The 20,291-nt window shown below is 35.7% G+C and overlaps 2 protein-coding genes across 4 annotated transcripts in view; one reads left to right on the top strand and one right to left on the bottom strand.

Annotated features, from left to right (window-relative positions):
* The first annotated feature begins 2,208 nt into the window (after positions 1 to 2,208).
* Positions 2,209 to 4,151, top strand: LOC102601628 (zinc finger CCHC domain-containing protein 10). 2 transcript variants are annotated; one of them, XM_006355326.2, is made up of 2 exons: positions 2,209 to 2,392; positions 3,045 to 4,151. In XM_006355326.2, the coding sequence occupies exon 2, from the start codon at positions 3,105 to 3,107 to the stop codon at positions 3,900 to 3,902; it is 798 nt and encodes a 265-aa protein (XP_006355388.1). In that variant the 5' UTR covers positions 2,209 to 2,392; positions 3,045 to 3,104; the 3' UTR covers positions 3,903 to 4,151. The 2 variants fall into 2 exon arrangements, with proteins under 2 accessions (XP_006355388.1, XP_006355387.1); XM_006355325.2 differs by having other exon boundaries at positions 2,210 to 2,359.
* A 6,128-nt stretch (positions 4,152 to 10,279) lies between these two features.
* Positions 10,280 to 20,291, bottom strand: part of LOC102601289 (bromodomain and WD repeat-containing protein 1) — a 22,227-nt gene continuing 12,215 nt past the window's right edge. Inside the window, exons 5-25 of one of the 2 annotated variants that reach the window (XM_015312338.1) lie at positions 19,903 to 20,139; positions 19,338 to 19,447; positions 19,181 to 19,258; positions 18,989 to 19,095; positions 17,915 to 18,009; positions 17,609 to 17,724; positions 17,398 to 17,501; positions 17,230 to 17,307; positions 16,994 to 17,072; positions 16,710 to 16,878; positions 16,297 to 16,367; positions 15,717 to 15,797; positions 15,539 to 15,609; positions 15,209 to 15,305; positions 15,071 to 15,130; positions 14,070 to 14,124; positions 13,602 to 14,002; positions 11,756 to 13,519; positions 11,084 to 11,656; positions 10,950 to 11,008; positions 10,280 to 10,770 (exon numbers count right to left, since the gene is read on the bottom strand). In XM_015312338.1, the coding sequence (XP_015167824.1) occupies positions 10,575 to 10,770; positions 10,950 to 11,008; positions 11,084 to 11,656; positions 11,756 to 13,519; positions 13,602 to 14,002; positions 14,070 to 14,124; positions 15,071 to 15,130; positions 15,209 to 15,305; positions 15,539 to 15,609; positions 15,717 to 15,797; positions 16,297 to 16,367; positions 16,710 to 16,878; positions 16,994 to 17,072; positions 17,230 to 17,307; positions 17,398 to 17,501; positions 17,609 to 17,724; positions 17,915 to 18,009; positions 18,989 to 19,095; positions 19,181 to 19,258; positions 19,338 to 19,447; positions 19,903 to 20,139 (4,601 nt within the window). In that variant the 3' untranslated portion in view covers positions 10,280 to 10,574. The remainder of the gene's footprint in view (positions 10,771 to 10,949; positions 11,009 to 11,083; positions 11,657 to 11,755; positions 13,520 to 13,601; positions 14,003 to 14,069; positions 14,125 to 15,070; positions 15,131 to 15,208; positions 15,306 to 15,538; positions 15,610 to 15,716; positions 15,798 to 16,296; positions 16,368 to 16,709; positions 16,879 to 16,993; positions 17,073 to 17,229; positions 17,308 to 17,397; positions 17,502 to 17,608; positions 17,725 to 17,914; positions 18,010 to 18,988; positions 19,096 to 19,180; positions 19,259 to 19,337; positions 19,448 to 19,902; positions 20,140 to 20,291) is intronic. The other variant, XM_006355324.2, reaches the window with a different exon arrangement.

Raw genomic sequence — 20,291 nt, 5'->3', positions numbered from 1 at the left:
ACTACCCATCTTATGCAAAAAATATTTTACCCTTGTCATTTTTAATCCTCCATTTATATATCATCTTTCTATATATAATATTTTATTATAAACTTATGTATTTATAATTTTTTATTTAAGTTCGTTAACATTATAAGTAGAATAACTCTTTAATAAGTTTGTTGCAAAATCTAATATTTTTTATTGTAATTTTAATATTACATTCATTAAGTATTATGTATAACTATTAAATCTAATGAATGTATTATTTGCATGCATATTTAAGTTTCACTTATCTTTGAGGAATAATACATTAACATGCTATTTAACTTAGTCTTCATTGGTATTTATGTCCTCCAATTTTGTGTGTACAAAAGTAGAACACTTAAGATTATATAAAGTTGAACAAGTAGACATACATGTGCTCTACATGATAACATAATATGTGTCCTACAGGACATAATACAAATCAGTTTGAGTGTATGCCACGAGAATTGACATGTAGGACGCGTGTCTCTACTTGTTCAATTATTATACAAGTTAAACTTTTCTACTTGTGCACACCTAAAGTTGGAAGACATATATATCACTTCAAACTAGTACCGGCAAAATGGGCCCATATTTTGGTAACCCACCCAACCCGCCCATATTTTAATGGGTTGGATGAGTGATTTTTCATATGGGTAAAATATGGGTTGATACCCATATTCAACCCATAAAAATATGGGTAGAGTATGGATTAGCCAAATGGGTTAAGTTTTCAACTTTTGTTCACTCAAAATTCATGATATCACTAAAATTATTGTAACTTCTCTTCCTTTTTATGTCTTCTATAAAACTAACTATTCTTCTCTATAATTGAAAAGATGAAGTTTAGCCCTCCAAAAAATATATATTTTAAATGTACATTTCTTTTGTTAATTATAATATATTTTTTTATTTGTTTAATTTTATATTAGATAATAAATAATAGTGTAAAATAAGAAAATCATGTATTAGTATTGACATTGCTTAAAGTGCATTAAGCATGTTTTAGTCCTAAAATTTAAATATTCATTTACTTTGAAATTAAAATATTTTCCCCTTGTTATTACATAAATTTATTTTATATTGAGAAGTTATAGGAGTTTTTTTTTTTACTTTTATGATACAATATAACTAAATAAAGTATTTTAAACAATTTTCATCTAAAAAAGACTCAAATATTTTCTCCATGTTGAATTCTTAGAAGTTATAGGAGTTTTTTTTTTTACTTTTATGATACAATATAACTAAATAAAGTATTTTAAACAATTTTCATCTAAAAAAGACTCAAATATTTTCTCCATGTTGAATTCTTAAGTAGAGTACTATTTACTCATGAAAATATGAGTAAATATGGGTAAACTAGTATTTTAACCAACCCATTTGTTACCCAATAAATTTTTACCCATATCAAATATGGGCGGGTTGAATTATTACCCATTTTATGTCAACCTATTTTCAACTCGCCCAAATTTGACCCAACCCGCCCATTTGCCAGTACTACTTCAAACCAAGATAAAAATGACACATTTATATATAAACATATTTCTTATTCTCTATTATCTATGTAGATATATATAAATTTTGATTGTAATTAATGAAATATTTTTTAATTATAATTTAAAATTTCTTTATAAATATAAATAGATAATCTTTTAAGAAATCTTTATAAAATATATCTTTAGTTTTATTAATTATTTTTATATTAACCAAACAGGTAAGCCACTAAGATTTTCTTACCTTTTTTTAAAACTTATATTTAAATCACCATGTTAATATTATATCAATTTTAATTTATTTTTTATTCATTTATATATAATATTGATTGAAAGAATATATACATTTTTATTTAATTACAATTTTTTTAACAAATATTTAAAATAGTTTCTCTTTATAAAATAATTTTAATATTAAAATGCATTGATACTTGTCTTTTTTCATAATTAGTTGCATTGATACTTGTCTTTTTTCATAATTTGACTCTCAAAAATATTTAAAAAGAATAATTAATCATACACAATGTACTTATTAATACAGTAACATTTTTCAAATGAATTAACCAAATACAAATGATTCTTTTCAAAAAACTTTTCTGAATAATTATTTTTAAAAAATATTTCTTAAAATAAGCCGTTTATAATAGAATCTGTATTGCCTCACACAAGTTTAAACCCGTGCGCCCCATAGCCATCCCTATAAGGATTAGGCTAGAACTTGAGGCAGGGGTATTTTGGTCCTTTACTGCGCAGCGTTCTCTCTTCATTCTACTGCTTCTTCTTTAATAAAATACGGTGCTTCTCACCATCAAAATTTTACATCGCCTTCGCCTTCGCTTCATCTTCATCAGATTTGTTTGGTTCGTCTCTTTTATCTCTTGCCACTTATTTATGTATGTATCTTCTTCATCTTTTGGTTTACTGTTTCTGTCGGTGCTCTGTTTTTGGGTTGTGTTCTTCGTTTAATCGAATTTATTTCTTTTCTGTGCGATTTGGCGTCTTCGGATGTATTATGTGTTTGTATTTGAGAGAACTGAATATAGGGATTTTTGGTTCTTTCGGGATTTGTAATTTTGAGGTTTTGGGCCTAAAGCCGTGGCTTTTAGGGTTGAGCCGCCTGCCCTTGCATATGTATGATGCATATTATCATTGTTTACTCTGCTTTTAGGATTAAATTCTTGTTGTTAGTCAGATTCTTTTAATTTACTAACTAATCTACTTGAATATCTAAGCAAGCCTTCAATATCAATTCGTTTAGAATACCCAATACTTCCTGTGATTGATAATTTCTGTTAACTTAAGACCACTAATTAGCTGAAAAGACAAATCTTTTTTGGGTATTGGGATAGTGTATGCTAATGAATTAACTTGGGAATGAGGCATAATTTATTGATCTTTACTTGGGCATGCACTGTGCTTGGAAGAATATAAATTGTAACAAAAATTGTGCTTACAAGAATATACTGTCATTACATTTTAGTGTTTTGGCTGGTATTTGGTTATCTTCTTAACAATTTTATCTCTTTGTGCTTTTCTTCTCTCCAGGTTACTGGTATAGATTAGCGTAAACTCAAAAGGGACTTCTCTTTGTTGAGAGCCAAGATTATGGCATCCTCTAAGAATGAAGAAAGTGGTGCTCAGGATGCAGCAGAAAGGATTAAGGCTGCAGCCTTGTCAGCTGCAAAAGGTTTGAGTCGTGCTCAGGCTGAGCGTGCTGCTACTGCTGCTGCTAGAAATGTCAATGCTTATGGCCAAAAGGAAGAAGGACCCAGCCGATGGCAGGAAAGAAAAGAAGCAAAGAGGCAGATGTATTTAATGAGTACTGAGAAACAGGTGCGACTGGGTGAAAGGAAAGACAAGCCTTCAGGTTCCACTCCTGTTGCAGCTTCACAATGTCAGAAATGTTTCCAGGCAGGGCACTGGACTTATGAGTGCAAGAATGAGAGGGTGTACATATCACGACCATCTCGCACGCAGCAGCTGAAAAATCCCAAGTTGAGGATGAAAGTTTCAGTATCTTCTGATCTAGAAAACCCAGATATTGAGAAGGAGATGAAGAGTGAAAAACCTGTGAAGAAGAGTAAGAGGAAGCATAAGTCAGATACAGAGTCAGGGACTGATAGTGAGGCTTCAGTGTTTGAATCTGGCAGTGAGGCGTCATCAGTCACAGGGTCAGATTATTCTTCTGGGGAGAGTGACTCAAGCGACAGTTCTTCAACTGATTCAGAGGAAGAGAGGATGAGGAAGAGGAAGAACAAGAAGAAGAAGCAGCAGAAGAAGAGAAGACACCGGAAATACAGCTCAACTTCTGAGTCCTCTGATTCATACTCAGATTCCGGGTCTGATTCTGAAGGGAGGACTAGCCGTAAGAAGAGCAGCAAGAGACATAGCAAAAAGCGGTGAAGCAATGAACAAGATGAGAACTCCATATGTGGTATCTGGTCCTTAAAACTTGAAAATATTCATATTTATGTTCTATTGTGATAAAAGATCTTTTGAGCGATGCACTTAAGATAACTAGGATTTTCCTGTCTCGAATGAATTATGGTTTTGTAGATTGTTATAAGCTTATGTTGTGGCTGTAGAATTCAATGTGGCAAGAGTTGTCTCTTGTATTAAATTTTTCCATGTGCTAGCTTACTCATTTACCAACTGTTATGTGTCTATTTTTCTGTTGCTTGCTTGAAATTGTCTTACTCGTTTCACTTTCCCGGGTTGCCCTTTGCTGGGGTTGGACTTCATTGGTAAAACTTGTATCATGTGGTTTGACCGTTACTTGGTGTTAGTTGGACTTGCCAATAGAAACATTTGATGATTTAGCAGTTGGTAAGTTTTCATGATGTCTTGCATACACATATATTGTAAACATTATTCCTCAATCATTGTTCATTTGTTGAAATCCTAGACCAATTGCCATTGGTCCAAGCAACAGGTTCTCAGTTGGACAGATTCTAACTCTTATATTGTTGAGATTTATCAAAGAAAATATTGCTTGGGACGAACCAGATCATCAGGAAGTAGAATATTTTCTCTTTATCTGCATATCTTGAAAGACGGAAAAACATCTACAAATAAAGATTTCTTTTTCGATTCATCACTGCCCTCATTCAAGAATCGTCTTTGATCCAATTCAGGAGTTGATAGAACTGAACCCACATTGTTCATTTTCCAATCTTATTACTTGCTATAAATAAAAATCAAGTCCAATCACTGCTAGAATACTGAAAGATAAATAGTGAACCATGATCAACTTTGATTTCATAGAGTTGGAGGGCTCTCTCTCCATCCATCGAGTCAAGTAAGTTATTATCGCATATCTTCTTCCGCCTTTTCCTCCTTTCTTTTACTTTTGGGACTCTTTAAAGTTGGGTACTGGATATTCAATTGTTAAGCCGTTCAAAGACCTTACTCTTTATTGTTTTCCTGATTCTGTTTACAGTAACAATTAGTATGGTAGTTGCCCTCTAGAGTTATGGTTAGTGCTGTTGATGAGTTGTTTTCCTGTCACATTACCATGCACTTCAGGATGAGACAAGTGATTTGTCATTACACTAAAGTCATCACTCCAGGTCAAATCAGTGATTTGATTTCGGACTTATAAGGCGCTTTATACTGGTCCTCCTTCAACATGTCTCGTCAAATATCTGATGCTCTAACTTAAATCTGTGAAGATCGAGGCTATGCCTATAGTTGCCCAGTATCACTGGCAAGGATAATTTATTTGCTGATATTACGTTGCATCTTGTGTTCAGTTACAAAAAAACGATATTTACCTCCAAGGCTTGGGCGCAATGACCCTCGTGTGTGATCATTATTATGTACTTTGTTGCGGAAGAAGTTTCATAGTATGGGTTTCGTTCTTTTTTGTATGCAGTCGAGACTATTGATTGTGCACACCATGTTTCCTTGCTCTGCATTGTAGATATCTTGGTAATGCGATGATGGCTTCTGGATTGCAGATTGCTCTTTAGAAAAATTGCAATGGTATTCTTACAATGATTTTAAATTTGAAGAGACAATACAAGCAGCACAAAAATGATTGCATCACTATGTGAGATTTGTGTTGGTGTTTTAGATTGTATAAACAAGAGAGAGAGATTGAAGATGTTATTGGTATTTTCATAGTAAATTTAAGGGTGGTTAAAGGTTGTTTTAGTGGGTTTCCAACGACATCAATTAAAAAAAGTTCACATGGTGTGTCGATGATTATTTTAGGTGCAAACTTGATCAGGTTTAAATTAATTATAGGTTACTTAACTATTTTTTGTTGCCACTAATTTATATCAATATTTTTGATATTTTAAACGCAAAAAGTGGATTTAAATATTTTTTAGTTGGTTTTATGACAAATTTTTGTATCAAGCGAATAAAGCTATTTGGGGTTCGTTCAGAAGAATGAAAACTTTTGAAGAAATTTATATTTGCCTCAAATCACATAATAACTGTCGAGAACTTTGTGAATCTGCTTTTGTTAGTTACAATGTCTTTGATGTACTTGGCATAGTTTGGTAACCCTTGTAACAATGTCCGCCAAAGGAATATTTATGTGTACTTGCTTAAGTAGAGGACAATGTCTTCACAAAATATATTGTGTTTGTTTATCATCAAAGTACATCTATACTCAAAGAATTCTGCATATTTTAATGATGACAAACACATTTACATATATAATTCCTTTTATCATGAAAATTAGAGTTGTTCATGGTTCAGACGCACACAAGTTGATTTCACTTATTCAGAAAATAATATGAACTTTATACCTCGTTATCAAGACAACAACACAAGTACTCTCCATGAATTTTTCCCATTTCACATCACCAAAAAGCTAAAAGGCTGAGATAGTTAGACATAAATGTAATAAGAGGGGTTGTTCAAACCAATCTGTATCCGATAAGTCAATCGCAAAATTGACTTATCGGCTTAATGGTTTAACGGTTGGTGAACGGATTAAAATTTTATACTTAACGGTTTATTGGTGTGGGGACGGATTACTCAATGTCCTTATTGGATAAACCATTAACCCGTTAAGAGTTTTTTACTTACATTTTTATCCTTCGATATATAAAGTACATATTATTAATCCTAGTGCCCCATTTAATATTTTGTCGCTCCTTATATGACTTGATACATATTTGTGAGTTAGATTTCTTACTAGTCTACTAGCTAGCTAATCTTGATCATAGTATACGAACCTTCACTTCTTGTTTATAAAAAAATATACTAGCTCCTTAAATTGTTGTACAGGTAAAAATTTGCTAAATAAATGTTTATGTTCATGTATCCTCAAAATTTGGGATTTCATGTATTTCTCATTGTGATTCACAACTACAAAATTACTAGTTTAAGTAGAGCTAGAAAAATTATTTTGTTTGATGGGAGATCAATATATTTGTGAGTGAATGTGAAAAAAGAAAGCATGAAATGATTGAGCCAATACTTCGTTTGTTAACCATCAGATAATTATCAATCCGATACCAAACCAACTGATATATTATTGATTGACTAGCTAGTGGATTAGTATATTTAAAAATCGATATTTGATAAACCAAACCATTAAGCATAATTATTCACACGATCTGTCCGATAAGCTGCCCTTCAAATTTGGCCATCCTTCTGCCTATTAAATAAATATGTCCTTGACATATTAAAAATTGCTCAAAAATGTTTTCTAATTCTAAATATATAAGTCAATAATTGTTTTTACTGTACTTCAACAATTATTGAAATTCCTTTTGATTTGTAACTTTTTTGGTAAGTTCTTAGTTGTTTTTCTTATCTAATAGAAATATTTGCTTTTATATAAGCAAAATAAATGAGTTAACTGATGAGTGTTGGATTTGCACTCATTTGAGGCTCTTTTCTTGTGATTTTGTGGCACTCAAGTGGATAAATAGGCTAATTAATTATCCTTTGAATTGTGTTGCTTTAGGTACTTTGATGATTAAGAAAGAAAACGATGAACAAAAATGGAATAGGAGCTGAAAAAGAACAAAACCTGGTAGAAAAGAAGTCTCAGGTATCACACTTGCGAAAGACTGTTCGCTTAAGTGAACTAGTCAACAAGGTCAACCGTCCGCTTAAGCGAAGATGCGGGATTCACTTCTGCGCGAACTGGGACAAAAAGTCGGAGGTCCAGCAAACCTCAGTTCGCTTTTGCGAAGGCAGAATGGAAAATTATCAAACTTTGGACCCAAATTCAGCAAATAGAGTTAGAGTTAGGCAATTATTCATCATCCAAGAATTGTTAGAGAGGGAGGACATTGTAGAGAGATAAACACATTAAAAAGTAAACTTCCTAGTGTTCTTGATCTAGATGTTGAGACATTGAAGGTAAGTTACCTCGCATTTCAGTTGTGGATTTGAAAATTGTGTTCTATTTTAGTAATATATTTTATCTTTCTTCATTTCCTTGTTCTTAATTGCAAGAAATGTGGGTGTAATGACTTGTATGAAATTGAGGCTTTTGTGCTAGAAATAGACAAATCTATTTGGGTGTTTGATTTATTGCTCTATTGCTTTTGTGATTCGTTGTTTCCATGCTTGATTTCATGAAATAGGTTCATATAGGTTTCATGTTTGAATTTATAGGCTGAGAGTGCACGCTCAATCTTAGCTTTCGATCTCCAGTCGATGCTCGAAAGAGATTGATTGGAGTGGAGAATTAGATTGGTAATTGTATTTTGACTTTGAATCTTGAATTTCAAATCGAAAGATGAAAGTTTAGGGTTTCATTGTTTGGTGCAAGGCTTCCTTTAAAGAGAGATCTAAATTAAGGTAGCGGGTTATTTTGTATTGGTGTGATTGAGACCGAAAGGAGATATCACAATAAAATACTTTGAGATCGAAAGATAGTTAGCGTAATTGAAGATGACCTAGCCTAATTATTAGTGATTGATCTTGGATTGAATTGCAATAGATCGTTGAGTGTTAATTGAACCTCAAGTTTCCTCAATTCTCATACATCCCTTGCTTGATATCGTCTTTGCCCCTGTTAGAAGTGTAAGTGTAAAAATTGTCTTCTATTTGATAATTTTGTAACTTGTATGTTTAGATTAAAACTAGAATCTAGTTAACATTTATCTTTTCAATCGCCGTTATGTGGGATTCGACCCCTACTCTTAGTTGGATATTTTTATTGACGACGATCGCTCGCTCTTTTGATTAGTTTTGAGGAGTGATTTGAGCGTTATCATTAACATGTGAATTAACCTGAATATATGTTGTTTAATAATTGTCTTAGTTTATGCGTATACGTCCACAGAATAAATAAATTTTTGTTGAAATTTCTTTTCCTTTAAGATATTTTTTTAAGAAGAGCATAAATACAGTGTTACTTAACATATAAATTATACGAAAATCTTAATAGCTTTAAAAGTCTAAATTTGTTACGTAATCAAAAAAACGATATATAATTAAGATGCTAATTAGTAGAAATAAAATGGATTAAAAAAACTGAGAAGTAATTTATTTGAATTTGAAGGTTAAAACAATTTTAAAATTTATTTTGATGCTATAAAAATATAATATTTATAAATTCTAATAAGATTTAAATACTAACTACTAGTATTTAATAGTTGATAAATATGATTTTAGGTAGAAGGAGGGCAAATTTGAATTATTTTCAATAGGTTGAAGACATTTTTGACAGAATAGGTGGAAGGAGAATAAAAGAACGACATTTTGAACCATTTCTAATATATTAAAGTCATTTTTGACCGTTTTCCACTAAATAATTGAAGAAGATTGGACCTCTTAATTGGAGGCATCTGGAACGGTATCAGTTGGAGTTTCGATGACCCAAACGTATTCATCCTCCCACATGTCCAATCTTTTCTTTAGTTAGCAAGTAAGCAACATCTTTATTACTAATGCAACCTTCATGTTGCTGTCTTCACCTCTTCATTTTTCTCATTCATGAAGTTGTAGTTACAAAAGCATGATTAACTTCATGTTGCTCATTAATGCTAGTACAACTTTACGAAATATTACTTACTATCCATGGTTAGCTTGGATTGTCTCAGAAGACATAACGCTTTGGGATGCAAGGGAGGAAGAGTACGCTAATATGGCTCTGCAAGGCAGATAGATGCACATGTTTGAAAGATGCTTGTTGTGGAAATGCGGATATTGAGGTGGATGTGTCGGCATATTACGAGTAATAAGATTAAGAATGAGGTTATTCAAGAGAAGGTGAGAGTGGCCTCTGTGACAGACAAGATGAGGAAAGCGAGACTGAGATGGTTTGGACTTGTGCAGAAGAGGTGTGTTGATGCCTAGTGAGAAGGTGTGAGAGGGTGACTGTAGAAGATATGCAAAGGAGTCGAGGTAGGCCGAAGATGTATTGGAGAGATGTGATTAGACAAGACATGATGCAACTTCATATTACCAAAGAGATGACTCTAGAAAGAAAGGAGTGGAAGTCATGTATTAGGATAGAGAGATAGTAGAGGTGGAGAATTGTCTTGCCTTCCGAGGGTTTAGGCTTGTTAGTGTCTACCATAGTACTAGTCGTACCCTTGTAATTCTTGACATATGTTGTTAATTGTGTTATCAATTATCACACTATTTTACTGTTGTTAGTATTTTTTCTTGTAGACTTTGCATTGCTTTTTAACCTCTCTATCTCCACGAGGTAGTGGTAAAATCTGCATACACTATAAACCCCAAACCCCACTTAGTGGATTTTCAGATTATGTTGTTGTTGTTGTTGTTGTTTAAGGCAGATAGATGCACATCATTAATAGATACAGATGGTAATGCATTGGTCTGGGCTAAAGATATTTCCAGTCAATGGGTTTAAGCCCCAGAATTTTTAGCTTCAACGATCTTTGATCAGTTTCAGTACATTTAGATGTTAAACTAGAAATAATGAATTTGGGCTGGATAGCTCCCCTAATCTCCCCCAACCTCCTATAAAGAATCTTCAGCCTATTTTCTTGACCTAGAAGGATTTGGTATTCGTAAAAAGAAAAAGAATCAAAAAATTAGCAGCGCCAAAAATGTATTTACAATATCGAGGGGGCCTGGACTAAAGTTAAATGGGCAGTAATTTCTACAAAATTGCATCAGAAGTTGCTACAAAGATGAGAGTGTCCGTCTGAACCACTCAGACAAACGTCTCACTCTCGTTGTTAACTCCACATTTCTTCCACAATATGACTCGGCATTTGAGAGCATCACCTCAATGTCATGTTTCATTCCCTCCAGACTCCTATAGTAATTGTTCACTAGCCTAGCCCGAATAGTTTCAAGTGACAGGGGAACAGGAAACCTGCAAATTAATAATACTTCATTAGTATGCATCATTTGACAATTCATAGGGAACTTTACATTTGGTTTGGCACAAGTATTCTGATAATCATAGATTCATAATGCACACTGCCAAGTAATGCAACTCGTCAGAGCATGAAACTAGTACAAACAGAAAATGATGAAACCAACTGGGCTTACCTGTTAATGAAGTTTGACTTGTGTGAAACCTGTCTCAATTTTTCAACCCCATAATAGTCCTGCAAGCCCAGCAAAAAACTATTGAGATGTGTGTCCTGTTAATATGAATTAGTACTGCAAGCAAATATTGTTACCTGAGCTTTATTCCCGGATTGCTCCAGCTTAGTAAACGCACTCATCAGCTTCTCTCTGGTTTCATCATCTATACGGGGTTGTTCCCATTGTGTGTCAGCATCATATAGTTCCCAAGGACTATGCTGATGAGTTTCCGATGGATCACTCTTGTATCGGACAATATACCTTTCCCAGGGGCTGTCAGGAAATTCATGAGATTTAGCTTGCACGTTTAGAATCCTACCTTCCCACCAACTCCCATCTTCCTCACCTTCATTCTTCCACCAAACTTGGCATTTGTCCCGAGAAGTCCAGTTCCTTTCTATAGCAGCATCATATCTGGTTCTTTCAACAAGAAAATCAGGGAAACCAGTCACTTCAGGCAGTGTCAACTGAAATGATTTCCCCTCCACATCAGAAGCAGGATCTACAAATTTCAGCGTCATTTTAGCACAGCTTTCTCCAGAACCTGGCCGTGTTTTGAACTCGAGGTTTTGAATCAAACAAAATTCTACTGCTCTTATTTTTCCCTTTATTGTTTTCCAGGGGCCTAAATCCCTCAAACTATTCTGACTTATGTACTCTTCATGGCCCTGTATAGATCACCAAGTCTAGATTAAGGACCAGTTTCTGTTAAGAGAAAAGAATTCTAGAAACACAAATCTTGAAAACTAATATAAATTCAAGAATACCTGTCTTAAGTATACAATTTCATCCCCTCGCTGAGGTATATACCGGGAGCCCTCCTCATGGGCTACCAACATCAACCATGAGCTTTTTGCTGCTTGGTATGATTTCTTTCTGTCTGGAGGACTAGGTTCACGGGCAGAATAGCTGGCTCTCCGTGTTCGGGTAGAACGCAACCCAACAGAACTAGCTGAACCAAGTAGCTTCTCTTCAAACGAACTTTCATCATCGTTGTTACCTGCTGTCTTTTCCACTGAGGTCCCCTCGGAACCGTCATGCGACTGCACAAATCTGTCATTGTTATGTGCAGGATTCACATCACAAGTTGTTGGCCTTAATCTAATAGACCTAGTTCTTCGAACTCCCTCGATAAAGGCCTCAGATCCCTCAGCTAGTCTATGGCTCCCCACGTTTGAAGTGGTCGCTTCCATACTTCCACTGACACTTTCTCTACCACTTCTACTCCGACCAAATTTTGACCTTCTATAGACAGCAGTGAACATATCATGTGACCGCACCGGCTGTGGAACTTGCAATTCTGTCCCAGAAGATCCACCAATATTATCTGCATCTAACTTCTTCTCACGGTCTCCATCATCTAAAGTTGGTGTTCTGCTATCTTCTTCAGTGGGGGCTTCTGAACTTAAGACCTTCTCAGTGTCCTGACATTCAGAAACTGTATCACAAGCAGTGCACCCAGAATCCTCCAATGAAGTTTTTGCATCAATCATGTCACAGTTATCAGGATGACCAAAAAGAGTCTTTGACCTAATACGCAACCTCATTGGGACAGGAGTTGCATTTTGTTTACATGGATGATCACTGTCAGTACCATCTAAAAGCTTAACATTTTCTGTCTCCTGCATAGAATCCTGACAATGATTCTCATTGACATGAATAATTCCATTGGTTTCATTTTGGATCCCTGAACAAGGAGGAACGCTGTGGTTCTCCTTTTCAAGCATTGGGTGCCCATTAACAACATTTTCTTTCAGAATGTTTCCATCAGCAAATGAGCTAGGTCCTGTCTCAGAGCCTGATGGAAACAATTCTCCCATCCTAGAGCGCTTGGTTGAGCGGGATTTGACCCCTCCCCATTTGATGTTTCCATCTTTGCACCCTTCCAAGAGGTCCAAGTGATTTTCAATTTTTGTGGGTTGATCAATTTCACTCTTTTCTCTTATGTCACCATTAGCATCACTCAGGTTGTAATCCTCACAGCCAAAGTAGTTTTGACTTATTTCAGCACCTTCCTCAGGAGCCAAAGATGGACCAGCTAGACCAGGCTTGTAATTCATTGGAGGGCCATATTTACTTGAATCACGATTTGGCAGTTTTAGGACCAATCTCCTCCTAATTCCACCATTGAGATTAGAATTGGGAAATGGCTGGAGCTTATTTGTTTCATCAGAGTGATCAACGCATATCTCTTTCCCCTTCGAATGTCCATGTCGTTCACTACTTAAGGACATATCCGAATCTTCATTTCCATTGTTCGAGTCCTGAAGTGTGGACTCACTATCAGATGAATCGCTTTCTGAACCATATTCATCTTCTCCTTCAGTAGATGTCCCTGTAATTCTGGAAAACAAATGAAGGGCATTGCGAGCAGCAGCTCTCTGGGGTCTCAAAGATTTTGATGAAGACTTTTTCTTCGCTTTTCGACCATGTCTTGATTTCCTAGAGTGATTGATCCTATGAGAACTGTTGTCACACTCGTCCAAGTTCTTCCTTTTTACACGCCTTCCAGAGGATGTCATAACTTCAGCCTTAACAAAGAAGCAAAAATGATTATCAAGCACTGCATATAAAAAGAAAATGCTGATACAAAAATACATAAAAGCCTTTTACTACTTCTTTCTGTTTCTTCCTTCTTGATCTACGAAGCGCATCTTTTTGATTGTCTTCAGCCTCACTGTCTTCGTCACTATTTTCTGGATTTGCAGAAGCATCAGAACAGAAACTCCCGTGCTCTTTTCCAGAAGAATACTCCTCAGTTACATGATACTCTGAATCTGATTCATCACTTTGTATCTCAATTTCTGGTTCCCAATCCATTGCATCCACAAATCCTGGAAGTGGTTCAATCAGCATTTCCAAGTCTATGATGGGAAAAGTTTGGTACGGCTGGTCCATGTTGAAGTCTGTTCCAATAGAAAATCGGAATGACGAGGGTCTCCACTCGATTCCCAAAGCTCCTAACCGCCTTCGTTGATACATGCTCTGGTATGGCTCTGGATATGGAATCATGCCTGTCATCATATACATACATGAGACATGGGGGAAAATAATGACATTCTTTAAACAAGAATCACCAACCTGCATCACAAAGGAGATCTTGCATATTCCTCCTGTACGGAGCAAGTTGTGTTTCCTGTAAAATATTATAAATTAAGAAAAAGCATAAACAAAAGCTGCCTTCAAATTCGTAGAAGTTGGGGTTAAGAGCCCCTCGGAGAGAAAATGAAATGCCAGTTTGAGATGTAATAAGTTTTAAAACTTGAAGAGATACTGTCTCAGCAAGAAAGCAGTAGTTTTCAGGCACACTTATATTATCCATACAGCTTGATACAAATACAATTTATATATTAACCATTATGCACTCAGAACTTAATAGATTGGATGCCTTTTATATCCCAGAGAATTATGATATAATGCAGAAAATAGCACCCCAAAAGTAATGAAGAACAGCGCAGAATTGGAGACCATATGAAGCAGATGCTGCAAAGTATGAGCTGGCATAACAAGTACATCTCCGTGTACCAAATTAAGAGAACAGTTTTTTTTTTTTTTTGAATAAGTTTAAGAGAACAGTTTCTTAAGGAACATGAATCACACAAGCCACTGCAGCACTGCTAATAATAATGGTCCATGGATAGTGATACCAATGATTTACAATTTAAAACATTTATACAACGATAGATTACAATAACCAGAATGAATAATTTCAAATCTCAATTCCCAGCCAGTATTGGCGAGGATGAGTCAATGTATGAATTAGCTAAAAAGTTCACTTTAGATTGTTTTGAATTAGAAAGGCGATCCGTGGAACGTGATACCAATCATTCAAATTCAAACTATGATAGACAATGACGGAGTATAGGATATTTTCAAATGTCAATTTTCTAATCAATATCAATAAGAATAGGTAAGCCTTTAAACTTACTAAATTGTTCACTTCAAATTGTTTTGAATTAAATGGTGCAACCCTGAACCTATCTAGCACTTAATCTTGACCTTCCTTTCTTAACTTGTAGTTTCTCGAATAGGCAGCACATGAGTACAAAGACAGTTTAGTAAGGAATTGACAGACCACCAACCTGGTCAAGGACATTTCCATTTGTATCCTGAACGACAGGGCGATAATCTCCAAGAAAAAACTGTTTCAAGACATGCATCAGAAATCATTTACTAAATCCGGGATGATGCAACCAAAATACTTCTGGACTACAACAAACCTGGTCATACTTGGCATCCTGCTGGGATTCTCCTTGCCCTGTATTCAATATGTACAATTGGCCAACATCATCTGAAAGTATTATTGATGTCCCATCCCTATAGATAGAAAGAAACATACATCAAAGCTAACAACTTGTCCGTGACTAATTAAAAAATTTAGCATACACAAGGTGAATTGAATGTACTAAATCTGGCATCTCCTTTTCCAAGTAAAACAGCTGTATAGATTACATCCGATGTCTTTGACACACCTGATCTTGAATCTCTTGAAGTAACATCAAATGTATTGAGAAAAGCTGTAGAAAGCACAAGTAAGATCATAGACTTACGGAGAAAATTTTCCATCAACTAGCTTGAATCGCCCAATTTCGTATGTTCGAATAGGTGCACCTTCCCATATCTACAAGTTGAAGGATTTATGTGGAATTTTGGTACTTGACTTGATGAATCATGTATATGTAAAAGAAAATTTTAGTACGAGGGGGGAGGATATCAGTTATTACTCACATCCCAGACAATTGTTTTCCCATCATAACCAGCACTCATGGCTATTCTAGGATTAGAAGGATGGACATCAAGTACATAGGTCTGCAATCACAAAGCACACACCATGAGACACAGTCCGAGCAAACAAAAGTAAATGCAATTTTGTAATCAACTCCTGCATAAGTTTAATCTTATGTTCAGGCAGCTAAAATGTACTCCCTCTGTTTCAATTTGTTTGTCCTATTTTGACTTGACACAAAGTTGAAGAAAGTAAGAAGACTTTTGAATCTCGTGGTCTTAAATTAAAGATATGTCAAATGTACCAAAATGCCCTTTAATCTTGTGGTCTTAAACATGTCATGTGGAAAGTTGAAATAAAGAGTTGGCAAATAAGGAAAAAGGTATTCAATTTGAAACGGACTAAAATGGAAAGTAGGACAACAAATTGAACAGAGGGAGTAATAAATAATAATATGATAAAGTGGGTCTTCAGTCCAGTTCATTTTAGTATAGGGCAGATCTTGTTCACAATCTTTGAAGGCTTGCCCATTTATGACAGCTATTATGACAAACCATTATCAAATTGCATGAGATAGCTTACAGATTCAGTATGACCCGTCAAAGAATGCACTAAGCTACCATCAACAGCATTCCACACGCATATTCTGCAATCTGCAAACAAATGAAGTTTCATCAGATCTCCTTAAGATAACAACATCTTAGGGCTTCAGCAAGAAATATAGGTGCAAAAGAAAAAGAAGAGTGAACTTAAGCCTTTGGGATGAGAACAAGCTCAAGTTATGTTATTAAAATTATTTTACAAGGAACAGTACCAAGAAGCATGGTGGAGAATCTACCAATGGGAAGTACCCAATGAAGAAATCAGGGAGAAGAACTGAAGGCAGTGACCAAGAGTTAAAAAATTTAAAAAGTAGTCTAGCTGAAAGAGTTGTACTAATTCGTCAGCTAATTTAGATGCTCTTCATGTGCGGAAAATGTATAAATACATCATACCCATGATAGCAGCAAGGACAAAACGGTTATCCAAGCTCCAGACAATCATATTAACACCACGTGGAGTTGGAAGAATTCTTTGACGTGGACCGCCTCGAGGAGGTTGAGGTGGCATTGGTGGTGGTGGAACTTTCAAATGATACGCTTTCTGCCAACGTCCACCCTTTCCCTTAAACAATGAGCATATGGTATGAGAATGATGAAACAGATTAGAACAGATCTAGATACTGCTTCGAGCTTAGAAAAGAAAGCAAGGATTGAACTGGGATCTAGAGAGAACTCACATGCGATCTACGTGATCTCGGGATCCATATGATTGCACTACCATCACGGGAACAAGTAACGATGTTATCATGATTAAACCTGAAACAGTAAACTTCGGTTGTCAAGCTTCTTTAACCAAAATCACAAGCAATATTTATGACGACAGAGTTATACAGTATGTAGCTAACGTCACGAAAGAATAATCGTTACTCTTTCCTACTTTGTCTTTTAGTTCCTTTAATTTCCTGAGACATACCATGAGTTTTTGAACTTAGGGCCACAGTCTTCCTTTGATGCATCAGTGGAGGAAAATCTGGACGCAGCAGCACAACCACTGCATTCACAAGACAAGATCATGAGCACAAGGAATGGAAACACACTTGAATTGAACGGAAACATGAAACCTTGTCATGGAGCTATCAACCTGAATTGCACATAGTTTACATCATTTTCATGACCAGATAAAATCTCTATCTCATGATTAGGCTGCTCTGAATCATCAGAATTAGATTTACAAGCATTCCAGACCTGCAAGTAGATAAGATTCTCGTAAGCAGCAACATCTCAGTGTCAGAAATCTACAACCACAGGGTCATGACAGTGAATAAGAGTCAGACAGAGTAATCTGTTCTTACTCTTGCACAAGTGTCTGAGCTTCCAGTTACAAAGAATGTTCCACTGTTATTGAATGCACAACAGAAGATCTGGTGGCTTTGCAAAACAGTGCTTGATGATGGACCAGTGTTCTTCCCTACAACCATTTGCCATTTAAATTTGGATTCAGAATGCCGACAGGCACCATGTTGCTCGGACTCTTCAAAAATGTCAACAGGAGAGTGCCAGATCCTCCAAAAGTAATATAAATTTGGAGAAACCGACATGGATGTGGAGGCATTTTTTAAGAGTCTGAACATAGCCAACAGATAAACATAGCAACTTACCAGCAACTGTTTCAGGCGGTTTGGGTATGTATAGGCGTGGATTAAACTGGGAATATCTAGCATCCCAAATCCGGCATGTTCCATCATCAGATGACCTGCGGTAATGGTAGCAGCATAGCACATATAGTGGTCAAGGAGTGACATTATACAGCATACATAGAGATAGAAAAAAACATCTCCTTTTTTGCAGGTTCTCTTTGGTATACCACTTGTATACAAGAGTTTCTTCCATGAGCAATAAAAGCATACCATCATTAATAAAATTATTTTACCTTATGATAAAATGTTCCATGAGCAATTAAAGCATGATAGAAAATCAAGTTATTTCATTGGATAAGACTCATTTATGTTGAGCTCGTAAGGTATCTTCACAATGTAAGACTCTGTCTCTACACAGAAGACTACTTGTGTTCTTAGCCATAGTGCAGATAGAGTGGGTTGAAACAGATAACGTGACAAAGAACAAGATTTATGGAATGGGAAGGGAAAGAAAGAGATTAACCATTTGAAGTAAAACTACCAAGAATATGATAGCTTTCAGAGAAATAATTTAAAAAACACAAACCAAATCGGGCAGTGAAACCTTGCACGATCTCTTATGGACAAGACAACCATTAGCAAGCTCAAGTCAACTTAAAACAGCATATGTCTGGGTATTGACAGGTGAACAGTTACTTTTTGCAATAATCAACTAAGCCTCATTCTCAAATCAATTAGGGTCATATGAATCCTCTATTCAGGTCAGTTACCATTTTGTTTGAACAAATAGCGTGACTAATACTTTGAAAGACACAGCTTCCTCTAGACAATCCCTCTATTAGATGGCTGAAAAATATTACAAAAGCTTTGCAAAAGTTGGAGTTATTTTCTTTAATTAGAAGGAGACACTAGGGGTGCTTCCTTAATATCACTTCAATCTCATGTAAAGAACTACCTACAGGATGAGATCTCCTCTTCAGGGTAACATTTGAATAAAACTTTGTGCAGATACACAATTAAGAAAATGAATCAGAGATACAAAGATATTGCACACAGAACTCCACCAAAGTAGCATAGACAATCAAATGATCTTACGATAAGAGCTGATAAATAGAACTGGGTCTTGGACTAAATGCTATTGCCGTAACAGCTCCAGTATGACCACGCAACACAGAAATCGGCAGCCCATCAGGCAAACGCCACTGTTAGAATTAAAAAAGAACACTAAGATGACCACTCAGAAAAACATATGATAGGAAATCATGTAACTTTGAAAAAGTATCTTACAACTCTGACGATGCAATCATTTGAAGCAGAAGCTACTAAAGTGTTGTTGGAATTGACAGCTAGGTCAGTGATATCACCCTGAAAGAAAAACAATAACAGTGAACTCAAAAGATAGAAGATTAGGAGATGAATCAAGATAGCTATAGAAACAACTTACTTCATGTCCACGACAGCTGGCCAAGCAATATGCAGTTTCCATTGACCAAATCTTTACAAGTCGGTCATCTGAGCCAGTTATAACATATCTCCCAGACCGATCAAATATTGCTGTAGTCAATATTCCACTTAATTATTCAATTGAATCAATGAATAAATTGACAGAACACCTAATTAAAACAAAGCTTAATTAACTAAATTACTCAATGGGTCAAGCCCAAAATAAGAAGTGAACATAAACCCATCTTGACCAGATGAAAATTGAAAAAATTCACAACTCTACATAACAGCAAAAGAAGAATGATGATCATCAAAATAAAGCTACTTTATGATTACCCAATGTCAAAAATTACACACACACCATGTAGCACAGTTTGCGAACAGTACCGTCAAAATGGGACCACTACTTACTTTTGCTTAAGGGTAAACATTCAGACAAAGTAAGAAGTTACACATGAAGTTATATAACTCAAGTCTTAGGGCACTCAGCCACTCAGAAAGATAGTTATCATTGAGTCCACAGAGGCGATGATATAAAAATAAGACATGCAAACCAAAGAAGTTACCACAATAAACTGCGTTCCTATGTCCTCGAACTTTTTTAATATTTTGCATCTTCTGCACCATAGTGGATGGTTTTGCAATCGCATAACACGCCGCACGGATAGATGGTGCACGATGGTGTTTAGAAAATCCACCACCAATTTCTCTCAAACTTAGTCCACGCAGCTGATCTGCTAGCATGTGCGGCCAACGTAAGTGACCTGGAGGCTTAACTTCATCATTCCTCTGATCTTGATCACCTGAGAGGAAGAGAGTTTAAGGGTAATTGAGAGCTAACAGAAAGAAGAAAGTAAAACCCTCTACCACTCGGGGATTCATCAAGTGGTGCATAATGGTTCTTGTCAAGGACATGAAACTACCCCCCCCCCCCCCCCCCCCCCCCCCCCCCCCC

This window comes from Solanum tuberosum, unplaced genomic scaffold (assembly GCF_000226075.1).
Source record: "Solanum tuberosum cultivar DM 1-3 516 R44 unplaced genomic scaffold, SolTub_3.0 scf00200, whole genome shotgun sequence".
Classification (NCBI taxonomy): Eukaryota; Viridiplantae; Streptophyta; class Magnoliopsida; order Solanales; family Solanaceae; genus Solanum; species Solanum tuberosum.
The sequence above is the reverse complement of the archived record's forward strand: the minus strand, read 5'-3'. Positions and strand labels throughout refer to the sequence as shown.

What these genes read in the sequence shown, in the direction of transcription:
- LOC102601628 (XM_006355326.2), top strand. Translation starts at nt 3,105, where the DNA reads ATGGCATCCTCTAAGAATGAAGAAAGTGGTGCTCAGGATGCAGCAGAA.